Consider the following 18,542-nt stretch of genomic DNA (forward strand, 5'->3'; position numbering starts at 1 on the left):
TTATCTTTGGGTGTTAGAACCACAGGTCACTGAAACACTTTTTTCTCTTATGCTTTCCAGAATTTGCAAATGGTCTAGAAGAGGGGAAAAATCTTTTTCTGCAATCATTAAAAACATTAAATCCTAATCTATTTTTGAAAAATAACAATAAAACAATTATTCTGAAGACTAATTGTATCAGCATTGGTAGAATTTATATGCAACCACCCTTGATAGTTTAGGATAAATGTTAACTATGTGGCCAAGTGTTTGCCAACAGAGTCTACACTACCCCAGAGGGTCCTCAAGTGCATAGTGGTCTCCTCTGAGGTTCCACTTGTGCTCTAGATGGGCCAAGAGCAGAGATGAAGACCCAGGATCTCTGCCTCTAAAGAATCCCCAACTGCTAGAGAGGACAAGCACCAACCAATGTTAATCCAAGGCAGGACATGGAGGGAGCAGAGCACTGCTGCTGAGGTTCCCAGACAGAAAAGTTAACACAAAGATAAAACCAAAAAACGTAAGACAATAGCTGGCTGGTGTTCTGTGAGTTATACAAGCTTGTTACACAAAGGAGTTACCCATACATCCCTTCTTGAGGAAGTCCTAACCATTTCTCTACAAGTACTTGAGAAATGCAAACACTAGAGTGGGGGAAACTGAATGCTTTTCAAGGTAAGGAAGCAGACAACAAAAAATTAAAAGCAAAAGTGCTGAGCATAGAATTCACTTGACTAGGGGAGAGACTCCATGTGAAATTGTGTTTCCTATGACTTGAGGGGGGAAAAAGGCACTAGCAAATATAAAATTCCATTTCAACAAACTTCTTTTTCCAAGCCCAGGTAACAACTATTTACGTCATATTCAATACAACCAATTCATTTTTTTCAGTTTTATTTATTTATTGTGTGTGTGTGACAGAGAGAGAGAGAGAGAGAGGGAGAGAGGGAGGGAGAGAGAGAGGGAGGGAGAGAGGGAGGGAGGGAGGGAGAGAGAGAGGGAGAGGGAGAGGGAGGAGAGGGAGAGGGAGAGGGAGAGGGAGAGGGAGAGGGAGAGGGAGAGGAGAGGGAGAGGAGAGGGAGAGGGAGAGGGAGAGGGAGAGGGAGAGGGAGAGGGAGAGGGAGAGGGAGAGGGAGAGGGAGAGGGAGAGGGAGAGGGAGAGGGAGAGGGAGAGGGAGAGGGAGAGGGAGAGGGAGAGGGAGAGGGAGAGGGAGAGGGAGAGGGAGAGGGAGAGGGAGAGGGAGAGGGAGAGGGAGAGGGAGAGGGAGAGGGAGAGGGAGAGGGAGAGGGAGAGGGAGAGGGAGAGGGAGAGGGAGAGGGAGAGGGAGAGGGAGAGGGAGAGGGAGAGGGAGAGGGAGAGGGAGAGGGAGAGGGAGAGGGAGAGGGAGAGGGAGAGGGAGAGGGAGAGGGAGAGGGAGAGGGAGAGAAACAGAATCCTAAGCAGGCTCCGGGCTGACAGCACCAATGTGGGGCTCGAACTCACAAACCATGAGATCATGACCTGAGCTGAAACCAAGAATCAGACACTTAATTGACTAAGCCACCCAGGCACCCCAGTACAACCAATTCATAATGTTTCAAAAGACTACCCAGATTTTTGGAGTTGGTCTAAAGAGAATGTGGCTTGTACTAGAAGAGCTCCAAAGAGATGGTTCTGGTAGCCTAGATTTTAGGCTTTCCTGGTTCTATGAAAGATTTTTTATACTTGACATTTCACGAGGGAAAAAAAAAAAGGCAAAACAAAGCCAGAAGTCACTGTAAAAGTGCTCGAATTCTCCATCTAGATGCAATCTTAAATATATTAGCCTTCAGCATAAAATTAAATTCGTACTTTAAAATGAGGTGATTAAAAATAGTTGAAATGACAGCCAAACAACGGTCAATTTTTGGCAACCCCCCAAAAAAGAAAGCGGGAGATGCTTAGCATTGGTCAGCTTAAGTCTAATGAGAGAAGATGGTCACATTTTCCAGAGGTAAAGGTCAAGGACACTTATGACAATTAAGAGATCTCAGCAAGAGTTCTAACTCTGCTCTGGTCAGCAAGACAGGCCACAGAAGCACCTTTAATAATGGCTCGTAAATCCACAGCAGCATTCATAAACATCAGCACGTACTTTAGATAAAACGCAACTGGGTAAGCCAGAAGCTTCCCTAACAGGAACCGGCTGAAGAGCAGTGTTCTCCAAGGGCCCCTCTCCTCTCCTCCCCACCAGCAGCTTAAGCTACACCTGGACACTTGTCAGACATGCAAACTCCTACCTCCTGCCAGGCAACCTGGTTTACCAAGCCCTCCAGGTGGCTGTGATTTGAGGCACGCTGCGGAAGGTCCTACAGAGGTTTTACGTGTGAAGCCAGGCACAAGATACCCAATTCAGTGTGCCACGCTAATCCCATTTTGGCTGACCCAACCTCCACTTCCCAATGCCCATCCCTTTCAGCGGGCAGCCCACAGAGTAGGACTTTGTTCAAACACACTTTCAAAAGGCCCTTAGAGATAGGTCTAATGGAAAAGTCAGCTATTTTTCCTATGTTACCATAGTAACAGGAAGCATCATTTACTCCTGTAAGAAAGGTCCCCTTTGCAGGGGACATTGAATATTTACAGAAAGATCTCTTTATCCTAGGAAACCAAATTTTGGAAAAGCAAATATGGGAAACTTAGCCTCTAAGCCTTCCATATACACCTTTACAGCCCATGTTCTAAGTGAACTTTCCCTAATTATGGCTGCCCAATAAGGAAAACATGTGTCCTGGGCAAACCTCCACTGTCTACTATGAAAGACATCATTTCCATGTAATGGAGAAGAGGGCTGTCTTACTTCATGTCCTCTACTGGTCCCTCAGTCCCAAATCCACAGGGAAGCTGACCTGCTTCATCTCTACCCATCCTTAATGACACCTGGGGTCCTAGGACCCTTCTTTAGGTTACAACCAGTCCTACTTCTGGGAACTGCCATAAACATAATGGTTATTTCTGGATTATAAAATCCATTTCTGTATTATAAAATCAATTTCATTTTGTGTGCAGTCAGTCCTTTATAAGTATAGTTTATAAATAGCTTCTATATTTACCATCTCATTTGATTCTCCTAACAGCCTGTGAGGTGGGTGCAGTTTTATTATTCCCACTTTACAGGTAAGAAAACTGGAACTTAGTGCTGACTTCAATAAACGGACCACCGAACACTGAGGAAATACAAATGTTTTGCATCAAAAATTAAAGAATTCATGACGTCCAAAAAAAAAAAATATCCCAAACTTGCTTGAATTGGCATCTGCCAAGTGACCCTCACTAAATCATTAAGTGGATTTTTAGGTTGGCTTAGGATTTTCTGGCTTAGGAAAGGTGGGGAGCTAGAAGATAAGACAGTCAAACTTTCCAGCTACAGAATGGACACAATCTGCTGTAACATCTGGCATTCTATGGGGTTCAAAGTTATAACAACAATGGTGATGATGGCACTAAGATTAATTCAATTCTTACTACGTGACAGGCACCATTCTATGTTCGTTAAATATATCCAACAATCCTGTTAATTTCACAGATGAGCAAAACAAGACACAGAAAAGCAAAGTAACTTGCCCAGGATCACACCATCTTGTTCCCTGCTCACAGAGGAGGATGTGGGACTGAAGGTGCCAAGCTCCTATGAGGTGTGCCTGGTCAGTGATGGAAATCTGACATGGAGGCAGCCACCACAGGAACCCGGATCACATTTCCAATGTTGCCATTTAAGCAACAGTCTCCACACTCTTCCAGCCAAAACATCAATCATCGCTCAGGTTCCAAGTAATCAGGAGCATCAGCTGAGACTCCAAACAACCAGTTTCTTTTCAGACTGTCTCCACGAAGATTGGGGAGGAGGGGAGAGATCTCGGCTTTCTAGATTTGCCGATTTGCCTGGAACTGCCTTCAACCAATTTAAGAGAAATTAGAGAGGAAAGCAGCTCTGGAGGAAATGTGCAAATTAAAGATGCATGTGGCACTGATGAGTGCTATTCAGTAATCTAGCGGAAAGTGAGGTGGGAGGCAGAAGTTGTAGTCAATGATCAGAACTAAAGGCTTAAGAAAAAAGAAATATAAATAAAAAACTCGTGTAAAGTATTCCTGCCTTCTTTTTCCTTTTTTTTTTTCTTTCCAACTGCTCATATTTTGGAACTGTATGAGCCAGCTTTTACATACTGATCAATCTTTTTAAGTTTATACACTCTTAAGAAACAAAGATCAGGTTGAACTCCTAGGCAAAAAGGAAAAATAACATGACGAATGCATGCAATCTTCATGGGCAAGGGCAGGGCAACTTTCAAAGGTGCCTTCAAACTTGTTCACCATCTTTTCCTGCCTCTAATTTTCACTGAATAACCTAAGACCACCTTCAGATCCTAGGAGTCCAACAGAAAACCCAATTTAACAGCAAGTTCTAGGGTATTCCATATAATCTCACCTTCAGGAAAAGTCCCCAAACTGGGAGATGGGACTCTAGTGACCAACCACAGTTAGGTGACCTTTCAAACCCTTGATTCTCCCACACTCTAACAATCCTGGCCCAAGTACTTACTCACTGTGGGCTTTGGGTACTTCACCTTCCTCCTCTGTAAAACAGGGAAGATAATACCTTCTTCATCAGGTTGGTGGGAAAATTAAATGAATACATGTAAAGCACTTAGAACAGTGCCTGGCACAGAGTAAGTGCTCAAATAGCATAAGCTATTATTACTACCAGAATTTGCAAACAAACAAAAAACACTACAAAGGCACCTGCAGACAGGAGGCTTCTGATGTACCGGTAATGTTTTGTTGCTTTAAAAACCATCTAAAATCAGAACCGTCAATACAAAAAATTAAAAAGGTTTTGTAAACGGGGAGGAAAAGCCATCCATAATCATGCCACCTGTTGGTGAGTTTCAGGGTAAGCTACATCTCTGAGCCTGGGTTCCACCACTGCTCCGTTTCCCTCTAAAACGATGCCTCCCCTTCTGCTGCGGTTCTTAACCAGCGTTTCATGGGCAGAATTAAAGGTAAAGGCGGGTCCGTGAGCCCTCTGAAACTGTACAGGAACTGGGTGAGGCTGCGGCTCTGGGCATTTTTTGAGGGGAAGGGCTCCACAGCTTTTCTCAGGCTACAATAAATTATCCAGGTAGGAGCAACTTGCTTTATAGGGTTAAGCTCAGGGGATGTCGACTGAGCAATTCATTTTACGGAAGCTGCACCAATAAACCTGGACACCTGGGCTGTTAACCAGCTATCTCAATAGCAGAGAGGCCCGGCACGGAGAGGGGCGAGAGCCCGCCAGGCAGCGCACTGCACTGCGCCCCTTACCCCTTACATACAGTCCTGTGAACTTCACCGCGGAAAAACTCACGGGCTCCACAGACGAGACCCAGGTTTGCCGAGTTTAACTTTCCCTCCCTTCCCCCAACTCGCGTTCCCTTCCAAGAACAAACGCAAAGGAAATTGGCAACGCTCCGTCTAGGGTTTCACTCCTGCCCTCGGCTGACACTTAAACCACTTCTCCCAGGGAAGTTAATTAAAAGCACAATTAATCCGCACAAAAATCCAAAACATACCCCAAAGCTCAAGAGCTCCTGAAGTTAGAAGATTGAGGGCTCCTCTGCTGATTGTGACCTTCTGCCCGTCACTGGGTCTCAGGGGTAGGCAGGGGATACGACAGGGAAGAGGCATAGGGTCTGACGCCAGCCACCTTCTCCGCGTCTATGCTTACCGCCACCAGTGAGGACGGGCTTGGTTGGAGACAGCCAGGTATGCAGGTAGGTGTGGGCAAGTGTACGAACACCGAGCCGCGGCGGATTAAAGTTCAAGCCCGTTCGCACACCGCTTCCCCTTCCCCGGCCGGCGTTCTCACGCACGGCCCAGGCGGCCACTCCCCGGGGAAAGCCTGGGCGCTCGACGGTCCCCCTCTTTGGAATGGGCTCCTCCAAAACCCTAGTAAGCCCTTGTGACTTCCACTGCCCCCCACCCCCAGCCTCCAACCCTTGAAAAGCATGAACCTCCCTCGACTCTCCTAGGCGGGCGCAGAAACCCCCCAGGAAAAAGAAATGGAGGGGCCAGCGGAAAGAGGGGTGTCGCCGAGGGCAGGTGGCTCAGGGCGCGCAGCAGGCAGCGTACGTACCCAGCGCGAGCAAGGCGAGCTGTCCAGCCGAGGGGACCATCTTACGGGCGGCGGGCAGCAGGCGCTCCAGCCTCCTGCCCTACCTGCGGTGCCCGAGTGGCGAAGCGGCGCCGCGCTGCGGGGGAAAAAGGCGCCGGCGAGGCAAGGCCAGCCCCCGGCGCGGGCGGGCGGAGGCAGGACCGAACGCTCTCTGCTGCACTCACCCTGACGCGCGGCCGGCCGGGCGGAAATGGGAAGGCGGTTACCGTCACCTCTCCGCCACTCGGGGACCGGGCCACTGCGGACCACCCTCCCTCCCCGATGGGGGTGCCCCCCTACGGCCACAGCGGGTGGGGGTTTGGGGCTGGGGGCGGGGACGCCGCGCGCACAGTGCAGGGCGCGGGCGGCGGGCGGGGCGGGGCGAGCGGGGAATCTCGGAACCCCGCCGCGCTAGCCGGGCACCCAGGCGGAGGGAAAGGCAGGAAGCGCCCGACTTCAGACACCACCCTCAGACTAGCAGCGCAGTGCGGCCGCGGCGGGGCTCGAGCGTCCGGGCGCGGTGGTCGCTTCCAGGCTCTGCGCAGGGGAGCGGAGCCGCCCGGGCGTCCGGCACCTGCGCGGACGGCCGCTGCGGGGGGCTCTCCCCGCTGGGACTGCAGACGCGCCCCGGAACGGGACCTGAGAGCCTCGCCCGCCGCCTGCCAAAGACTTGGCCGGAGGAAAGGGCTCCCCAGTATCCAGCAAAGAATTTGTTAAACCAGGTTTCCAACCTGCACCCCTATCCCAGCTGAGAATTCTCGATTCTAGGGATGCTGGTCAGGGCACAGCCACCCCAAGTTGTCAGGCGGCGTTGTTGAGATCAGCGAGCTTCCGCACATCTGGCCTGGGATTAATAATGAAGATGGGTCTCTAAGGGGCACCTGGTTATCCACCATTATTACTACCATTCAGGCCAGCCTCCACCCCGACCCCGCCACAGGCAGCCGGGGCCAAGAACAGGGTAGCTAGCATGCAGCCTGGTGGGCCCAGAGAGAGGGATGTATGGGCTGGAGCCACCTGGGTGTCCCTTTCAGGATTTGTGGCCTGGAGCTCGCCCCCAGTGCTGGAATTTGGGGAAGTGGAGAGGGGACAGAGGGAAGACATTCTGGGTAGAGAATGGACGACCCATAGGTTTCTTGGGGACCATCCATAAGTTCCCTTAGGACCGTCCATAGGGGACAGTATGGTCCCAAGAGGCAGTGACCCATCCTATACCAGATGCCCCAAGCTGAGGGACACTCTTCTCCTGGCCCCTCCAGACTAGGAGGAGATACACCCACTTTCCTTGGAGGATGGGGATGGGGGGAGTCTCTTGATGTTTTCTTGGCCTAAAACTCAGACTCTCAGGTTTGACTTTTGTTAAGTTTGTTTCATAGAGAGCTGAGGGGCCTAATTCTGAAAAGGAAGCATCAGGCCATTGGCCTTGACATTTGGCAGGAAATACCAGTGTAGAAAGGGATTTTGAAAACAGTGTAAATTTACTTTGAGAAGCCATTCCTTTCAATACATTTGTCAGAGGATACCTTGCTGTTCTCTCAACCTTTAATAATCTGCAGTGAGGGTTGTGTGCTAAGTCCCGGAGTGCACCTTTTCCTCTATCCATACCATGCTTGTACAGGGTGAATGCACACAGACTCTCTCTTTAGTAAGTGGTTCCTACTCCCTGATTCAGTGTTCACCTCTTTAGGCTGGTGTTATCCTAGGCTGGCCTGCCTTGGTTACAGGAGGGAAGAAATCCATTTTCAATGGCCTTCTCCTGTTCTCCAGGACCCCCAGCTAGGACTGGAGAATGGACCCATCGCCCCGTTTCCTGCTAGAATGCACACATCAAGTTCACTGTGGCTGAGAGCTAGCTGTCCAGGCTGGCAAGAGTGGGTTGAGCAGTCTCCCCTTCTCTTTCTCCTGCCCACACACAAAGTCGTAGGTGGGGGGAAGTAGCAGCAGAATCAAACCAATGAGCTTATCCCCTTCAGGTCTGTAAAATCTTTTTAATCAAGAGATAATTTGATATCTTGTAAACTAAAGAGTACTCAAATCAAAGTACATCGAATGTGTTGGAATCATTAATTCTCCACCAACATGTTCAGGAGCCAACCCACATGTGCAGTTTTATAAACCTTCCAACTCATTCAAGTCAAACAGATAATCAACATTTTCTTAAAAAAACATCTGTAGCATTTCTTGGTAAACTGAGTTGAGGTAGTTTTTGAACACTTATTTATAGAAGTAGGAGGAAACCCAATATCCTAAAATGTGAACATTCTGCCTTTGGCGTCTTCCACATCTCATTGAATCCTCATAGCAACCCTTATGAGGTAGAGTCCATCTTCCTTTTATTTGAAAATAATTGAGACCCAGAGAACTTAGAAAATAACCAGCGTTCCAAAGCCTGCGAGAGCCTGATTTTGAAAGCAAAATGAGCTGGTTCAAGGCTGATATGTTGGCTTCTATGCTTTGCTGCCTCAGTTACCACATTTTTAATAAGGATAATACTGAACTCACTGGGTCGATGTGGGGACTAGATGCAAGAATTTATTTGCATGTGTAGCACAGTATTTATCAAAAAATATAGCTATTGTTTAAAGAAAATCTCTCTCAGTGGACATATTTTCTCCTCTCTCAATTTCCTACCATTACCTTTATCACTTCCGTATCAGTTCCTTTGCTCATGCCTGTTCATGTGTGTGTATGTGTGTGTGTGCCTTCCTATGGGGATAGTTTCATAGGCTCATTGGGAGCCATGGATTTAGTTTCTCAGCCTGTGGTATAAGAGGAAAGAGGGGGGGGAAATTACAGAATGCTGTTTAGAGCCAAAAAATCATTTTTTTTTTAAAAGGGTGGTGTGCTCTTTTTGTGTTTTAGCTGTATGGAATGCGTTGCTGTCTGAGCTGCATGAAGTTTTAGCTGTGGCCCCTAAAGCTCTGTGGAGATGTGAGTGTGTTCCTTCACCTACAGGCACTGCAGCTCCCTCGCCAGGCCACCTGGTTTCTGTGTGCATGTGGGGCCTGGTGACTGCGTGGCCTTCCCACCAGGAATACGCCTGGGCTGCCTTTGCACACCCTTGCTTCAGCTGGCCTTGAGCTCAAGGACAGTCCCTTCTGTACTAAGCCAGTGACAGCCTCTCCTCCCTGTGCAAACAAGAGAACTATGTTATGTTCTACTCAGAAGCTGGTAAAATCCCACTGTCACTTTTCCCCTTCCTTCTACATACTTATTACAGAATGTATGGTTTAAAGAGTCCCCTTCTTCACTGTAATCAGCCTCCCCCTCCTTCCTGATTCATCTGGGAAGTGATTATGGGGCCATAAGCACCAGAGTCTTCCCTGAGTGATTCAGGCCAGCTAAGCTCGCTGTTGAGCTCAGCAGTTACCCAAGATATTAGGGAGTAAATGGCCTGGACACTCTTGGGGAGGAAGCACGGCTCTGGGCCACAGCACTGAATGGACTGCGATTCCTACAGACAAGCTTCAGAGAGCAATGACCAGAGTTGGTTTCGGGTGGCAGCCGCAGATGGGGTGCTCTGAGGGAAAACAGGAAGGGGTGCCTGGCCCAATAGGATGGCAAAAGTCAAATGTCATCTGTGTGTGAGAGAGAGGGAAAGAAAGAGAAAGAAAGGTTTTATAAAGAACTCTGGAGAACTGTGTTTAAACAGGAGATTTGACTGTGTCGAGGGATTTAGGAACAGAAATCTAGTCCAGTGTAAGGTATTGTCCAAGTATCAGCCCCCTCTGCAGCCTCAGCTATCAGTGTCCTCCTTACCTGGAGCCAAAAGAAAACTAGGAAACCTTGTGCTGAATCATTTTTACAGTTTTCATCAGCATAATGGGCAGGGTGTGAAGCCCTGAGAGGCATTTGCTTCATCCTCGGCTACCTGGGTGATTTTCATGGCTAATGTTCTCCAGAGACCGATCTGACCTTCTGCTTAATGTCTTCCACCCTCCAGCTCTCAAGCCTACTTACAGAATGCACACTGAAGTTATATATTGAGCTTGACTCCATCCTCCACAAGGGATATCACAGCGTGGCTCTAATGCCCAGTCATGAAGTCTGGAGGTTGATGGCTCTACACGTGGTCTAAGCAGCTCCAGGACATTAGGGCACGGGTCAGAGTCTCTGAGACAGTTACCAGCTGGCTGCTACAACTAAAGACATTCATTTGCTCATATAGTTTGTGAACTGCCTAGCTGACCAGGATGCAGTAGAGGTACCCAGAGGATGCAGCTCAGCTGATGTCAAACCATTCCAGCTAGCACGCTTGGAGGCAGAAGAGCTATGCCCTCGATCCTGTCTTTGCTGCCCTTCCCCCAACAGCCACAGCTTTCTGAGAAGAAGACTGGCCCCCCAGAATTCTCAGGAGTTGGAGGGAAAAGTCCTAAATTAAACACCTAGAAATCCTTAGGCAAGCAAAACTAACAGTTTTGATGGAAATAGGGTAGTGATGATCCAGAAAAGCAACAGGGAGGCAGGGAAAAGGAAGCATAAAGAACTGAGCAAGGAGAAATCAAAGAAAGAGAGGTACAAAGAGGACTGGGTAATTTAGTTTTCAGTGATGGCTCAATCTGCCTGATAAACTCAAGAAATTCTCTTTAAGCTCAGAGGAAAAGGACAAAAGAAATTGTGAGAGATAAAAGTTGAGACAGAGAAAGACAAAGCCAAGATATTAAAAATCTTTTCATAACGTGCCCAGAAAGGGAGCATAGAGCTGATAGAGGAGAAACTGTTCTTGTACCCTACATCGGAGGAGTCAGTATACATCCCATAGGTCTATAAGGTGGAGAGGACTTTGTCTAAAGGGCCTATGAAAAGTACAAGGACAGACTTCCACTCTGTGACAGACATTTAAACCCTCACATTGAACTTCTCATCCTGCCTTTCTTCCAAACTCCCATTGAAACAGCCAAAGGAAAATAATGATAGGGGAAAATCTGTCATTCTTGAAAACTGAAGAAGGATTACACCCACATAGCAGACATTTCAAGGAATTTCTGTGAGACTTAATGCAGATGAAACCAGTTTGAGAGAAGGGTTTGACAACCTTCAATTCCCCTCACAGAAAAGAACCGCCTCTCCAGGGAGGGACCCCCACCAGGACCCAGTGATGCTCCCAGAGTTGGTGGTGACAAGGGCTGTGGGCAAAAATTAATCCCAGAAAAGTCAGGAGGGGCAAATCTCCTTCGTCTTGAAGCATGCAGGATTTCCCAGGTATGGGGGTGCACACAGGACAAGGGTCCCACTGGGGGCTCACATTTGATGCCTGGCACAGAGAGAACATTGCCAAGGAGCTAGCTTGATGTGGTTACATGCAGGGAAAAGAAACTCCTTAATATGAAGGCGAAACTGCTCTTTTGAGAGTCTCCACAGACAACTGGCTCTTAATTGTTTTCTTTCATCCATTCATTCATGACAAGCCTGCTATGTTCCAGGCACTGAGTTAGGCACTAGGGATTCAACAATGGACAAGTAGAGTGTTCTCTGTTTTGTGAAGTCACTCAAAAGAATTCAGCTTACCTCAGAAAGAAAAAAAAAATCATCTTTGCATTTGCTACATAAATGCCAAAGACAACAAAGCAATATGCATGGAATTTTGAGGGGAGAGGACTGTGACACAAATTTGTTTCTTATCAAGATATCTTAGACAAGCAGCTCTAAAAAACATAAACTATTCAGATACCACCCAACTGAGAAAAAAAAAAAAAGACTCTACATAAAAGTGTTCCAGAAAAGCAAATAAACTCAACAATGCAAGAGAAATAGTGTAAAAGAAATGGCAGTGAGTGATGGAAACAATAGAACTTAATGAATGAACCTTATGCCTGATTTTGAATACATTGTGGCATTCCTGTGGATGCCAGAAGGATGCACATTTTCCTTCCCTTCCTACTAAGAGAATCCCAATTTTGTGTGATCACAACATGCCCTGACCCAGAGAGTGAAGCAAGACAACTCATTGCTCATTGTTGATGTTTGGCCAAGGGCTGGGTACGTGACTGAGTTCTGACCAATGAAATGTCAGGGAAAGTCTCCTGTCAGGCTTCTGGGGAAAGAATTGCTTCCTGATATAGACGGGTAGTGAGGTGGCCTGACCTTTCTTCCTCCCTTGAAGATGGTTGTCTAGGGATGAAATATCTGGAGTATGACATCAACCTTGTGACCACGAGGAGAAGGCCAAGAGAATCTGAGAGAGGCCCACATAGCACCCTGACATTTAAGAGCTACTGAACCAACATGGACCTGCCTCCCTCCACCCTCCTTTCTGTATGGTGTAGTTAAATGCCCTTAATGTCAAAGCCACTGTTAGGTAGTCTGATATGTGAAGCTGACGGTATGGTTGGAAATTTAATAAAGTTATAGAAGATAATTCTTGAAAGAACACATATATGCATTGGTTAGGATTTAGAGTTAAGTAATCATAATCGTCTAAATCTAAAGGGCCAGGTTATTATAGACACTTGGAGGACAGGATGGCATAGGAGAAGGGAAAGCAAAAATGTGCGTATTTTGTCCTTTTTCCTCGAAGAGCTGCTGTAAAATTCTTTTGTTTGATAGATACATCAAATCACTAAACATTTTTTTTTAATTTTTTTTTCAACGTTTTTTTATTTATTTTTGGGACAGAGAGAGAGACAGAGCATGAACGGGGGAGGGGCAGAGAGAGAGGGAGACACAGAATCGGAAACAGGCTCCAGGCTCTGAGCCATCAGCCCAGAGCCCGACGCGGGGCTCGAACTCATGGATCGCGAGACCGTGACCTGGCTGAAGTCGGACGCTCAACCGACTGCACCACCCAGGCGCCCCAAATCACTAAACATTTTTAAAAGTTACCAGTAACAGAACAAAAATTGAACATGTAACATTCAAATTTCTAGAGGAAAAAGGGAGTGGAGGGAGAGAGGGGGAGAGAGAGGGAGGGAGGGAGATGGAGTTAGCAAGAAATGTGAAAGCCAGAAAGCATATATATGATCAGATGGTATTAAGCAAGCATAAATGTATCTGTATTCCCATTAAACATTAATAATTTTAACTGACCTTTTAAAAGACAAAATCTAACTAGAAGCTTTTAAGAAACATACTCAACAGTGATACAAAAAGCAAAAACGGGTGCTTGGGTGGCTTAGTCGGTTAAGCATCCAACTTTGGCTCAGGTCATGATCTCATGGTTGATGGGTTCGAGCCGCACACCAGGCTCTGTGCTGACAGTGTGGATCCTGCTTGGGATTCTTCTCCCTCTCTCTCTGCCCCTGTCCCACTCTCCCTTTCTCTCTCTCAAAATAAATAAATAAACTTAAAAAAAAAAAAGCTAAAACAATTGCCCTGTAAGTGCAGACCAAGAGAAATCTGATGAGGCAATATAATTATGAGAAAACTAAAATTTGTAGGATAAAAAAAAGAGGAATTAGATTACAAACCAGATCACTTTGGTCAAAACTATTAGAAATATAAGGAGATAAGAAGGACTGAAGAGACAAATTATAGTCCATGTGTGGCAGAATGTCACGTTAATGGCCCCCCAGTGAAGCATATTTCCTGTCACCCATGGCTTTGTGTAGTCCCCTCCCATACTGAATCCGGGTTGAGCCATGTATCTTGCTTAGTTCAGTGGGACTTCAGTGAACAAGAAGGATGGTACAAGCAAATAGTTAAAAACACTTTTGTGCATTACAGCTTGCTTTCTCTGTCATGGGTAGAAGCCCCATCTAGTCTCCCAGAGGAGGGGAAGCCACGTGGTGTAGAAAGAAGCCACCATTCCTTAACTTAGCCCCGTCTGGTCCACCAGTTGAATTCAGTTGGAAGAGTGAACCCAGCCAACTCACAGAGTCATGAAAAATAATCAAATGTCATTGTTTTAAACTACAAATTTTGGGTTTGTTTGTAGCAATAGATAATAGTTTGTTACGTAGCGATAGATAATGGATATGCTTTTTGAAATCTGAGCATTTCTTTCTATCTGTGGCACCTCAAAAGGGTAAAAATTAAGTAAAGTTGTGATGAATTTGAATAATTTATCTAATACAATTAATTTCATATATACAAATCAAGATGTTCTCTTCTGTAAATATAAACACATTCCTTTCAAATATTCATAGAAGATGTTTAAGAAACGATTGTATGCTGACCCTCAAATGAAACCTTAAAAAATTCTAAGAAGAAAAAACTGTTTAGGCTACTGTCACTAACTACAATACAATTAAATTAGAACTTAATAACAAAGGACAACTTAAATGTACAATCACTTGGAAATAAAATTTTGTCTTCCTAAATCACTCTTGGATCTAAGAGAAAAATTAAAATTATGCAATGAAGTAAGTAATGAAAACATTTGGGGATTCAGCCAAAGCTATGCAAAGAAAAATTTGTAGCCACAAATTTTCTTTTATTATTAAGAAATAATAGACAATGAAGTACCAATTTAACTGAAGTAGAAATTAAAAAAAGAAAACTCTAAGGAAAGCAGAAATACGAGGTCACACAATTAAGGCACAAATTAATGAATTAGGAAAAGCAAAAAAATCAGAGAATAAATGCGAGAACATTTTTGAGAAGAATGGTAAAAGTATGGCAAAAAGAGGAAAACTTTACAGCATTGGGAATGAGAAGTAGGATAGAACATATGTAGAAAAGATCTTTAAATTATAAGAAAATAGTATGTATGACTCAATGAGTTTGAAAAATCTCATTAAAACTATTAACTTTTCTAGGAAAATATAATTGCCAAATTGGCTTAAGAAGAAGTAGAAATTTGAAAAGACTAATAATCAGAGAAGAAATGGAAAAGTTGTTAAACAGTTACTCTGTAAAAGATGCCTTCTCCACAGTTATAAAGTATATTTCTTTTAGCCCTCGAGGACTTTAATGTCCTTGCTATTTAAAAAGTTCTAGAACATAAAAGAGGATAAAAAGTATCCCAATTCAGTCTTTTAAACTAAAATAACCCTGATATCCCAAACTAATAAAAGTGCAAAAATAAACAAAAAAGGGGGGGGGGACCCAAACTAAAGACCAATCTGACTTAAAAGCACAGATGAAAAAAAGTAAAATACAATGTTAGCAAATCAAATCCAAAATGTTATTTAAAACAATTTACTATGACTAAGTAGAGTTTGCTCTGGTAATTCAGGTAATATTTTATCAACGTAAATAGTTACATTTTAAGTTGAGATGTAATGAGCATATAACATTAATCTTACCTGTACAACGTAATAATTCAATATTTGTATATACTGCAAAATGATCACCAGAAGTCTAGATAAATGCATCCCACGTGTAATTACACTTTTTCCATATTTTATTTATTTCTAAATGTTTATGTATTTATTATTTTGAGAGAGAGAGTGAGAGAGTGCACGCAAGCAGGGGAGGGGCAGAGAGAGAGGGAGAGAGAATCCCAGGAAGGCTCCGTGCTGTCATCAAAGAGCCCAGGGTGGGGCTCAAATTCACGAACTGTGAGATCATGACCTGAGCCAAAATCAAGAGTCAGACATTTAATCTACTCAGCTACCCAGGTGCCCTTTTTTCACATTTTAATTTTTTTAATGTTTATTTCTGAGAGAGAGAAACAGACACAGAGAGAGAGACAGCGCAATCAGGGGAGAGGCAGAGAGAGGGAGACACAGAATCTGAAGCAGGCTCCAGGCTTCGAGCTGTCAGCACAGAGCCTAAATGGGGCTTAAACCCACAAACCGTGAGATCATGACCTGAGCCCAAGTTGGACACCCAACCGACTGAACCACCCAAGTGCACCCTCCACTTTTTCACATTTTAAAATCAAAGATAAAATATAATTATCTCTATAGTTGTGGGAAAAGTTCTTAGTTACCTAGAAATAGGCTACTTCATTAACATAAGGAAATCCTGTGTCAAATCAACATGCATAAAATCCTTCATTTGAAAACATTAGAAGCATTCCCATTAGCAGGCAGGAAGCAAACAAGAATGCTAATTAACATTCTGCATACATTTTGATTTGGTAGTGAAGAACTTTAAGGTTTTGGAACTCGTTAACTTTCCCAATTCTTTCTGCACTGATTTGCAATAATACCTTCACCATACCACAAATCTGTTATGTTCTTGGTCCCGCCCATCCCAGGCTTTGTACTCCTTATTACTAATTTGTCTATCTCTGTCCCCTAATTTACACTGTTTTGCATTATTTTAACTTCATAATATGTTCTTATGTGTATTTTAAACCACACACACACACACACACACACACACACACACACACACACGCACGCAAGGGTACCCAAAGTGTCCTACAGAAAAGTTTAACAAATTAACACTCCAACCAGCTGTGTGGTAGGCAGTTTCCTGTGTTAGGTATTTTTCCCCAAGCCAAGATAATATAAATCATAGGTTTGGGGGTCACATATACCTTGGAGAATCTAATGAAAACTATGAAGTGTCTTCCCCACCATCCCCAGACAGCTCTGTCTGTATCTGTATCCTTATCTGCTTCTATCTACATTTATATACCAAATTGTGCATATTATTATATGCATTTACAGACCCTGAAGCTTATGCATGGACCCCAGGTTAACAGCAACTGAAATATTCATTTATTCTTATTCCACCACCTTTTACATTTAATTTTTAAATCCAATTGACATGCTTCGAGGGATTCTTTACAATACATTTCTAACAAATGTACAGTATGATCCAAACACAAATAGAGAAACAGATAAAGGCTATAGAGATACCGAAACGTCTGACCCTTGTGTCTGGGTGGTTAAAGTGAGGGATTCTCTGTCTATTCTTCTCTGTACTTCTCCTGATTTAAATATTCCACAATGAAGAAACTGATTTCTTTCAGAAATAAAGGCAGTGAGGGGCAGTGTGGTGGATTTCAGGGTTGCCGAGAAAGAGCCACTTTTCACGGTAGAGGTGACCATGGGTGGGTCTGGAGAGATGAAGTTTGAACACCAACTGTTTGCACTGCTGCCCCAGCAGGGGCAGGAATGGGCCCCATCTCACTCTCGAGACACAGGGCCTCAGTGTGTGCCTGGCCTGTGATGGGCCGATACCGTGCTCCTCGAACAAGGGCCCTGTGTCTGCCACTGTCCAGCACAAAGGACAGAGGTCCCCTGTTTACTTTGGATTAGAAACGTTCAAATGAAGGACAGCAAAAACATTTGAATTTTCCTTCTTTTCAGTTTCTTACCAAAAAAAAATGTGAATTGGGGACTTTTTGGCATCTTCCCTGAATAAAAATCAATCAGACTAGATTGCCGAGGGAGTCTTCAAGAGCTTCCCTTGTTTATTTTATTTTATTATTTTTTTAGGTTTATGGTATAAAAGCTAAGAAGTAGCAGTGACTGACTAGGCCCCTGAATTGTCCATTCATTTCCCAGGAAATGGGGCATTCCCAGTACCTTGGTCAGCTGGAACAAGTGACTTTTGACCTTTTGCAACAAGCCCATTACAGGCTGGAAGCACCCACAGATTCATGGCCATGCCCTGTCTTCCCTCCCTCCCGTCTAACCTCCCACACATCGGAATACTCTTTTCCTCTCGGATACTCATTCAAAGCCCCATCTCTTAGGAAATGAGACCCACAAAAGGATCGAAGTTTTATCAGGCAAAGGATTCTTTACATCATAAAAGTCAAGGTGGTTCTACATTGAGAGACTGTGCCTGAGACTACAGGGAATAGGCTCTTGAAGGTGACGGTGACACAAATTGTATGCAGGCGTGTAGTTTCTGGGTTCAGATCCTAGCTCTGGCACTGAGGAGCCAAAGACAACTTTCTAAACCTTTCTAATTGTCCATTTTTTAACCTGCACCATGGGGATAATCATTACACCCAGCACAGAGAGTCCTGGATGAAGCTGAAATGAGGCGATGTGTGTAAAGGGTGTGATCACAGCCGTGTTACTGCTGTGACCTGCAGCTGTTGTCACCTCGAATGGAATAGGCAGTCGCAGTGTTTGCCCAATTTGGGCAGATGGGGCCAAACTGAGGCGCTTGTAGCTCTGGCAAAGCACAGCTTGCATGGACAGTGGTGTTCTGCCTGACACCAGCTCCTTCTTGAGGAGCTACCATAGCATCAGTAACGGTCAAAGGGGGTGGACACCTAGGGGAGGGGCTTTTGTGCTGCACATCTGACCCTGCCCTCTGAGTCTGACGAGCTCTTCTAGCAGTGTGAGATTGAGAAGGGCCACCTGTGAGGTGAGGTGTCCCCATCAGGGGTGTGTGGTGTGCAAATGGACGGTATTGAAAGGGGAAACGTGAGACACTGGTTTACATCCACGTGATCATCCCCGGCGCTGTCGAATCTCACCAGTCACTAACACCAGAGGCAAATACCTGAAGGGACATTTGCTTGTCACATTCCAGATCCAGAGAGTCCCTCATTCAGTTCTTCTAGGGATGTTATTTAGAGTTGAGACCCTGAGACACCAAGCAGTAGAATAGCTAGCT

General features: G+C 45.1%; 1 protein-coding gene across 2 annotated transcripts in view; it reads right to left on the minus strand.

The window, feature by feature from the left end:
* Positions 1-6,208, minus strand: part of TGFA (transforming growth factor alpha) — a 110,703-nt gene extending 104,495 nt beyond the window's left edge. Inside the window, exon 1 of one of the 2 annotated variants that reach the window (XM_030310784.2) lies at positions 6,111-6,208. In XM_030310784.2, coding sequence (XP_030166644.1) covers positions 6,111-6,150 — 40 coding nt within the window. In that variant the 5' untranslated portion in view covers positions 6,151-6,208. The remainder of the gene's footprint in view (positions 1-6,110) is intronic. The other variant, XM_030310785.1, reaches the window with a different exon arrangement.
* Between the last annotated feature and the right edge of the window lie 12,334 nt (positions 6,209-18,542).

This window comes from Lynx canadensis, chromosome A3, assembly GCF_007474595.2.
Source record: "Lynx canadensis isolate LIC74 chromosome A3, mLynCan4.pri.v2, whole genome shotgun sequence".
Taxonomy (NCBI): domain Eukaryota; kingdom Metazoa; phylum Chordata; class Mammalia; order Carnivora; family Felidae; genus Lynx; species Lynx canadensis.